The following is a 9,618-nucleotide window of genomic DNA, read 5'->3' as shown; positions in this document are numbered from 1 at the left end:
ATGACCTTTCACTTTCCACCAGCCTGGCTCCAGTCCCAAAAGTGAGGTGGGCTGGAAGATGTGTGTGCAAAGGAATGGAGTGCTGGTTGCTTTTTCCTGTACTTACCTTTTCCAGGCAGCAATTAAATTCCTTTCATTCAGCTTGATCCATGAAAAATGCAAAGGAATGGGAGCAAAGATTAATCTCCATGTCCTGGTGTAATTTGCAACATGGAGTGAATGTCAAGTTAATTTCACAAGCTGCACATTTAGATCCATGTTTTCAGCTAGTTTGCACAGATGTCCTTTTGCTTTTATTTTATGACAGGAGTATTTGCCAGTCTTTCTATAAAAATTCCTATAAACAATCCTGTAATAGATTTTTCCATCCAGTATGCCAAGTTGTTAAAATTACTTATTTTAAGCATGACAGGGGTTGCATTGGATGGCCCTTGGGGTTTCATCTAAGATGCTATGATTCTGCCATCATCTGGAAAACAAGGGCACCAGACCTATTTAGTATGATTGAATAACGCACTCTGAACATACCATAAAAGACAGATCAATATAGCTCATTTCCAAGCATCCAGATAAGGAAATCCTGAAGGAGAAGAGAGATGCTGTTCAGGTATGGCACATACTGTATAAGAAATGATGGTTGGCTTGGTCTACTGGCTCTTAAGTGCACAAGGTCTAAGAAGTAGCACTGATCAATATTTAAGCTGAAGATTCTGCCCTCTACACCATACCAGGAAGTTTTCTTATAGGTCTCAAAGCAAGATTGCAGACCATTTCACAAGATACAGCAGTTTCAGTAACCATTTTTAATCCACCAGTTCCCCTGCACCATGATTTTTCATGTAGTTTTGTGGCAAGGCTATCTTTATATCCTCCCAACAATGTGCAGACAACACATTGAAAACTAGAAACTACCTTCTGTCCGCTTTATGCCATAGTCCTGTTCTTGGTGGGCACTCCCCAAGCCCAAACAACTACTTGTAGGTATACTATACCTCAAATGTGTTTTTCTAGCTGCTTTTGGGGGGGGGGACTTCAAAAGTCACAGGGAGAGTTCTCCCAAAGGTTGCTTAATTTCTACCCTGACACTAATCTGATGTGCAAACTATTCTAAGCAAGCAACCTGTGGCTCATGGGAAGATCACTAGAAGCCCTATAGTACTGCCCAATTCAAAGGCATCACGCAATACTGCCAGAGTGAACAAGCACCCAAAACATGCATGGGGCTCGTGGTTCTCCAGATACTGTTTGCACTGCAGTTCCCAACATTCTTCTCTATTGGCAATGCTGCGCAAAACTGCTGAGGCCTGTCATCCAACAGCTGGAGACTGCATCAGTTCTCAAACCTGATCTAAATTCTAGGTTGTGAAATTTGGAGCAGGACCAATTGTTTGAAGGCAAAGCATGTAGCCACCCTGACATAAAGTTATCAGACCTCTGTAGGACTTTAGTGCTAGATTCCACCTCAACATTAGAAGGAACTTCCTGACAGTAAGGCCTGTTTGACAGTGGAACATACTCCCTCGGAGTGTAGTGGAATCTCCTTCCTTGGAGGTGTTTAAGCAAAGGCTGGATGGCCATCTGTCAGGGATGCTTTGATTTAGATTTCCTGCATGGCAGGGGGTTGGACTGGATGGCCCTTGCGGCCTCTTCCAACTCTATGATTCTATGATTGCCCTTTGAGGCCAATTGATGGTAAGGCTTCCTGGACAGGCTGCTAAGGTGGCAAGGTACTGTATACACTCTTTGGACTATGGTATGTTTCTAACATCTAGATTTCAATCTCACTGCAGCTTTTTTTAACCTCCTCTCTGGTACATTAGTTCTTCCTCTAAGGACATTAGTTCCCCAAAGACAGAACTGTTAAATAGTCCACTAACACAGCACTTTTGAGATAGCCAGAACAGAGCTAAGATAATTCCATCTGCATATTTGGGTATCTATCTGCACTACAGTTGTATCAATTTGATATCACTTGTGGCAGTGCCCTAGAGGCTCCAGAAATTAGTTTTTGAAGGAAACTGGATTTTGCTGTCCACCACACTGGCTTGCATGCAAAGACCTATATTCCACAACATAGCTTGTGCTTGTTACCACTGGAAGCTGCTGCAACATACACACAGGTTATGCTGGATTATCTTTGGATACCACAGGGGGGCACTGCCACCTTCTTCACCGAGAGATCTTCCAGACTGGTCTGAAGTGCGAGTTCTTGCAATGCAACTTTGGATTTTGCCTGCTGTCGTCACCTCTGCATCTACTTTCATTCTTTTGAGGTCTGTCTGTAGCATTTTCATGGATCTGTATTATGGTTCTCCCAGGTTTTTTTTTTTCTTTTAAATTGGGTCATGGCTTGCTGAAGACAAATTTGAAATGTTCACTTCTTTAAAATTTTGTTGTTAGGAGTTATAGTGCAAAAGTACCATTTCACTGATGTACTGCAACTCCTAAAGAAAACACAATGGGAAAGAAAAGAGGAGCATATTTTTCTGATATGTCTCAGAATTTCAAAAACCCACTCCAAAGTGGGGATAAAATGCTGCAGGTGCAGGGTGACCCGATGTCCTAAATGCAGAGGAGGAGAAGGTACCACAAAATATAGGACATTCAAGAAAAATATTGAACATTACATAATAAAAGCTAAAACCACTAATATAGATACGAATTAATGCTTTTTAGTCATGCTCTAAAATGAAGACCTTTTGAAATTCCTCTTGGACAGAAAGTGAAATGGAGGACATGTCCTGGAAAAAAAGGATGCCTGGTCACCTCTGTAGCTGGTGCCGAGAATCGCTGTAAATTGGTCTAGGACAGCAGACATTTCATTTGGCTGCTTTTAAAAAAAATAATCATGGAACAGCAACAAATACTGCACGTTTGGTATCACAGTGACTTCAGATGGGAAAGATGTTGCAGGCTCCCCAAAGCAGTTTTTGAAGCTAGCAGGGTTCCTGCAGCACCTCCTGTGTGAAAAGCTAACATAAACATGTATTTTCCTGCTCCTGGAGGAGTTTTAAACTTTAACAAATGGTGCACAGCACTCTAAAGCTCCAAGTGTTTTTAAAACACGTGCATACAACTTGTAGTCAGGATTTAATTCTGCAGGTCTGCATTTCCAGGCCTGCTGCAACTACAGGAGGTCGATGTGGTAAAAGCTGAAACTACCCACCGCCCGAAGCTGGTGAAGTTCATTCTCAAGACTAGCCTCAGCTGACTCAGCCATGATGAGCTAGAATGCCATTCTTAGCTCTTTGGAGGAGGGACAGGATTCATATCATAATAAAAACCACCTTCTTGTGAGAGCACGGCCTCCACCAAGAGAAGAGACTGGCTTGCCCTCTTTGGTATACATCATACATTTATTAGTGAATATCCCTCTCAAAATCAGCCACAACATTAAAAAAAATAATGATTGCACTACTTGGTCAAGCAGAACTAGCAACTTTCATTTTAAAAAAAGTACAAATCTGTTAAAAATTTCAATCAGTATAATACACATATATATAATACAACATACTAGTTATGTTAAATGCTACAAACCAATATGATTCCAATGGAATGGAAAAACAAAACAAAACACTTTTTAAAAGAGATTTAAGAACCTTTTTCTTCTTCTCTATATATTAGCCTTTTTCAAATACATACATGGGAAAAATGAGGTAACTGTAAATGTGCAAGTAACAGAGCAAAAAAAATTATATATATATATTTATAATATATATAATATATATATATATATATTTTCTAACACAGAACAAATGCCCTGGTGCCCTACAGGGAGGCTCTTCTCCTTGTAGGGTGAAGCTGAGCTATCCCTCTGGAGGGCACGGGACTGGTATAAAAGAACAGTAAACAGTCCACTATCCCACCACAGGAAATCATTGGTAAACAGTGGCATCTACAGCGCAATCAGCAATCACAAACATCCTAAATAAATGTTTTAGTTATTTTTTTGTCTTTTTTTGTTTTGTTTTAATGATAATAATTTTAGCTGCTCATTGGAATAAATTCTGCAGCACACGAGCTGTGAGCTTTCGAGTCACCATCAGAAGAACCGTAAGGCTTTTCTAACCTCCCCACCCCCAAATAACCTTTTGGGGGGAAAAAGATGGAAGGGGAAGGAGAAGAGAGCATTGAAAACAGAGTGGCATCGGCACTATTCCGATTGGCTATAAATATAGAAACACCTCCTGCAGGCTGGTTTTTTTAAAATATATAATATATACACAGTAAAGACCTTTGGTTATTTGTGTCATGTGGCTAAGGTTTTATTTGTATTTTATTTATTTTTTTCTTTTAAAAAGCTGTGAAACGAGGGGGGAAGGCTGGGGCAGGAGGTGGGTCTGACACAAGGCACTGGCTTGACGTGAAGGGGGAGAGGAGAACTGATTGGTCACTGAAGGCATAGGAAGAAGGGAGCTGCTGGTGTCTGTGCAGTTTTACTATGGCAAGTGGCCCATTCCTTTGTGTGTGTTTGCACGCACAGGCACACGGGCCAGGATCTGGCTTAAGATGTCCAACTGCAGCTATCCAAACCCTTGGATAAAATAAAGTGGGGAGGAAGAGGTTAAAAATTATTTGACCTTATCCAAATGATTGCACCATAACCTGCATCAGCCAAAGCACAAACAGGAAAGAAAAGCAAGAACCGTAAAAAATAGTCATCTTCATTCATCATAAATTCAGGTCACTGAGTTTCTTTTTAAGAAAGAAAGGTGGGTCCTGCCCATAGTTCAACCGATTAGTTTCTAATTTGCTGATTCTAGCAGCAGGCCAGCTGCTTATGTCAAACAAAGATTGCAAGTCAACTGCAGGACAACCTACACCTTGCTGCTTCTTGCCTGTCCAGTTCTGTCTCTTGATTCCAGGAGTTGAGGGGCCGAAGGACAGCACTATGCTGGACTAAGACTGGAGAGGTTCAAAGTGGTTCCCAGCCAGTCTCATCCTTGCACCTAGCGCCTCAAAGACTTCCTAACTGTACATGGGTCAAGAGTTCCAGCAACTGCCAGGGGAGAAGAGCTGCTCACCCCTGCCACATATGGCTATGAGCACCAGTGGCAAGAGGCCCAGCTGGGCAGCCCCAGCCATTCCAAAGGCCTTTCCCCCTGCTTTTGAGGTAAGTATTGCTAAAAGCCGGTGTGCTCAGAAAAAAAAAAATAAGCCCACTGGCAGCTACGATGTGCCTGCTTGCTGTTTTAAGAGAGGCCCCTTCCTCTTGTCTGCTACCATCCCAAACAGCACACCAAGAAAAGAGTCAAGTGGGAAGCCCTCTCCCTTGCATGCTCCACTCCCCACTGGCTGGTTCATCCTAATCAAACCTCTTGCTTTTATCATCCATGCCTCCTTGTATTCATGCAGCCCTTTCTCAGAGTGGTGTTGGACGCCACTTGTTTGGATCCAGCACGTGTACAGCTTTCTTCCAGGTCATAAATTCATTTGAGCCCCTTGCTCTAATGCAATCAGGCTGCAGGAGCAGCTGGACACCACCATCCTAGACAAACAGGAAAATCACAGCCTAGTCCCAGCCCAGTCCTGAGGATCTCTCCACTGTTCCTGCTCTCACCTGCTGCCACCCACTCCAAAACAGGAGGGCAAAGAGACCTAAAACCCAAGCTGAGACACCACTTGAAGGGGGTGTTTCATTGAGGGGGGAAAGGCCAGTAGGTGCAGAGCAGGCAGAAAGGTGCAGAAAAGCAAATCTCCACCTTGTGGCTGGCGGAGATTGAAAACTGAACGGTCCCACTCTTGCCTCGCTGGATCACTAACTGATTCAAAACAAGACTCCCATGCTGGTAATAACTGCAGAGAGGGAAGGTGCCAGGGGTGGGAGCAGGGAAAGAAATAGATCAGCTGATGCAACATCTCCCCTCTCTGAAGCACCATGAAGGAGACGCTGTCCCTGCCAAGCTCCTCTTTCAAAGACAACTATTAACCAATCGGCAGCTCTAAACCTTGGCACCCCTACTTCAGAATAAGTCCAGCAAACCACCTTGCCTTCTCTGGGCCCAGCTGGATTTCCAATTTGTCTCTTATTTGGAGTGGGGGAGGGGAGAGAGAAATGCCCTGAAAAGCGTTAACGGTCCTTGTGAGGCGTTGCGGACATGTGCAGTACAGTGCATGGCAGTAATCAGCTGAGCAAAAAGAACTCCCTCTTCCCCACCCCCCATCACCCCACAGCTGGCTAGAGAGATAGCCAATACCAAGTTCCAAGCTGGTCATAACATGCATGCATAATTTGTGAACATTTACATTAGGTTTTGTCATCCTCTCCGAGTCTTCCACCAGGCTTCAGAACACAAACCAACTACACGGCGAGGGCTTCTCTCTTGCTCCACAATATAATCATGCAAAACAACTTTTTTTTTAAATTGTAACAATTACAGATTTCTGGTAACAGGGTGGCAGGTTGGTTGCTTTCTTGCTTCAAATCAGCAGGTGTTTTTAGGTAGGATAGTGTAGGTGTGCAGATACAGGAAGGCACACAACTCAAGTGTATGCTTTGTTATGGCAAAAAACACCCAAGGTACCTGACCCAGAGCACAAGCATCAGGCCATGCGGAAAAAGTCATCAGGGCGGTGGCAGCAGTAGGCCAAACTTGATGGGGAGTGGGAGAGAAAGAAAAAGAAAATGCAGCCTAGAAGAGAATGGAAATACCTGCCGGGTCCTATGGAAAGCTGATGCGGAATTGCATACAGCAGTTGGGAGGGGAGAAAGAGGAGGGATCACCAGATGGGCTTCTTCCATCATAGTAAGCACAAGGGTAGACAACAAGAAGATTAATAAATAATTCCCCATATGCTCTTTGCCCAGCATTCCTGCTGCCGAGAGCCTCACAGCTTTCAGGGGCTTAGCCTGGGCCAGTACAGAGCAGTGGGGGTGGGATTTAGATGGGAGGGCTGAGGGCTTCTGCTTCAGTCTGTTAAGCATCTTCCCCCTTCCCTGCAGGAGGAAAGCAGGGAGTGGAGGGGAAGGGCACACAGAAGACAATCTCCCAGGAATATTTTAAAATCAGTGGCACAAACTTGATTGAAGTTTCACAGAGGTTAGTGCCTGGGAAAGGAGTAGAGATTAGGGTGGGGGGGCCCAACTGTAATGGGGTTTTTGTGTATGCATATGTGTCTACCTGGGAAGAGGAAAATACATTGCTCTTAACATGATTTGGAGCCCCAGGATATAGGTCCTGAAAAGACAACACTCCTATCTGATTATGTCGATGACAAATGGAGTCAGCTGCATTGTCACAAAGCTTCTCACCAAAACACTCCCTCCTGCCTCTCTTTTGAGGGAAAATGGGTCTTTCTCCTGCCCCCACTTTCCCAAACTACTTGAAATGAATGACAAGGAGGTAGGTATAGGACATTGCTGGGCCTTGTTTAGGCCTTTAAAAAAACAAAAAAACTCCACTCCCTACTAGTTATGAGAGCACTCCTGAACCCCCTCCAGACATTTCAGGCAGGTAGCAGGAAGGCTGAGAATCAAGAGGGGTTACACTAGAGCCTGGGAAAGAGATGCTTGTAGGAAAAACCAGAAGCCGGCACTGGGCAACAATTTGCACAGGGAGAGCCACCCATGTCGTTGGCAAGGCCTTGGGGTGCCTCACATCAGCACCACAGCCAGCCAATTTACTTTGCTGCTGCCACCGCTTACCTGCCATGCCACACTGTGCTCTGGGTGAGTGGGTGGGGTGGGGTGGAAGCAGGGATTTCATCATCCTGTCTCCACTTTGGGCTGATTGACTTTTGAGCCCGCTCCCCCAATCTGATGCTGCCTAAAAGGAATGAGTTCAGACTAGAAACTGGATCAAACAGTCACACAATCAAAACTAAAAACAGAAAAGGAAAACTATAAATTCAAAAAAAAAAAATTGGGGGAGAAGGAATGCAAACACCTGGAGAGTAAATGGCGCAAGGATAGAGTCTTTGGAGTGCAGAGCACACAGGGACACCTCCACCTTCAAAGCATGACACTGCGGAGCCGGCTCTACCAGTAGGCTCAGTCCATGCCATGGGGTGAGGGGGAGGGGGGTGTCATAACATTGCTTATTTTCTCACCACATCCCAGGAGAGGCCCCAGAGGTTAAGCATACAGGCCGGCCCAAGCCCCTGGTCCAAGGTCCGTATCCTGGAGTGAAATTTGTGCAGCAGTGTGTTGAGGAGCCTCACTCGGCCTCCCGGTGCACTTCTGAGGCATCTGCCCGGCATATTGGGCATGTGCGATTGGCCTGCAACAATCAAGGCAAAGGAAGAAAACTTTGGAGGGAGGGTGCCATCTGGCCAACTTCATGTATTGTAGACACTCCATCTGGCCTGCTACACAGATGCCCAAGCAGCAGCTCTGTTTTTCAGGCTGTTTAGCTAAGCCAAGCAATAACACCAGGTTAAGGTGTAGCTACATCTACATTTTAAGGGAAGGACCACAGAATAATTTGGTCAATTCAGTGTAAAAAGCCTAAAACCTGTGGTGTTAATTTTGTGATTCAAACCAATCTAATTCATCCTATTAGTCAGATGTCCAATTATTTTAAAAATACATCCTACACAGCAGTTTTAAAGGGGACACACAGATAGAAATTACTAAAAGAGTACCATTTTCCCCTAATCATCCTTTACAAAAAAAGGATACATAATGTATATACAGTACACATGCAAACTTGCAAACTCTCTCTCCCTCTCTCTCTCACACACACGCGCGTATCATACACACTAAGGCAGAAAGCACTGTATTGTACACATGTATCCTTCAAAATCAATGTGTTGCACACAAACACCGCTGCAGCCAACTACACCATGAATTGGACACAGACATAGATTCGTTGAAGGATGGCACCATCTATGGGACATTGATCATTTTCTCCTAACTGCAAGATGAAGAAGTAATGGATATATAAAAAGGCAGGAGGGATGGGATTTTCAAGGTATCAACCAGCAGTTAATAAGGGCTACTTTCATTCCAGCACCAAGTTAAAACATAGCTCTTTCTTAGACTTTGAGGTCTAATTGATCTGATCCAAATCTGCATGAGTCCATGCTTTTAAATTGTTTTAAAAGTGTTTTAAACTGTCTTGTTCTAACTCATCAAATTGTTTAATATGTTTTTAATCTGTTCAAATTTCCTCTTTACTGTTTTGAGTTGTTTTAAATTAGTTGAATTTATTTTATGGCATGCTGCCCCAAGATCCCTTCAGATAGGATGGGGTATAAATATTCAAATACTTTTTTTTTTTTAAATAGTGAAAGCTACACCCACAGGTCCTCAGAAACTTTCCTTTGGGTCAGAAACTATTAAAATAATAACCAGGAGGCATGAAAAAGGAAGAAATAATAATAATAAAAACAATAAAGGGAAGTAAGCAGTCGGTCCTTCCAAGGATGATCCCAGGATTTAGGTTATTCAACCTGTTCACAAATGATATGGTGAAGGTTGTTAATGATACCAAATTATTCAGTGAAAGCCCAAGTACTCCAATAACATAAACAAATAGATAAAACAGAACCCCACCCCAAATATTGACTCAAACTGCAGATACAGGAGAAAAGACAAATTTAGATCTATTAACAGAGTGATGTAGTATTTCAAATGTACAAACATTTATTTATAGATTTATGAGAAAGTATGATTAT

The 9,618-nt window shown here is 43.4% G+C and overlaps 1 protein-coding gene across 1 annotated transcript in view; it reads right to left on the bottom strand.

Annotated features, from left to right (window-relative positions):
* Positions 1–6,319: 6,319 nt before the first annotated feature.
* The window catches only part of RNF44 (ring finger protein 44), a 47,927-nt gene continuing 44,628 nt past the window's right edge, over positions 6,320–9,618 (bottom strand). Inside the window, 1 exon segment of the mRNA XM_042451736.1 lies at positions 6,320–8,219. Within this exon segment, the coding sequence (XP_042307670.1) occupies positions 8,157–8,219 (63 nt within the window). The 3' untranslated portion in view covers positions 6,320–8,156.

Source organism: Sceloporus undulatus, chromosome 2, assembly GCF_019175285.1.
Source record: "Sceloporus undulatus isolate JIND9_A2432 ecotype Alabama chromosome 2, SceUnd_v1.1, whole genome shotgun sequence".
In the NCBI taxonomy this organism is placed as follows: domain Eukaryota; kingdom Metazoa; phylum Chordata; class Lepidosauria; order Squamata; family Phrynosomatidae; genus Sceloporus; species Sceloporus undulatus.
This window is presented reverse-complemented; position numbering and strand designations above follow the sequence as displayed.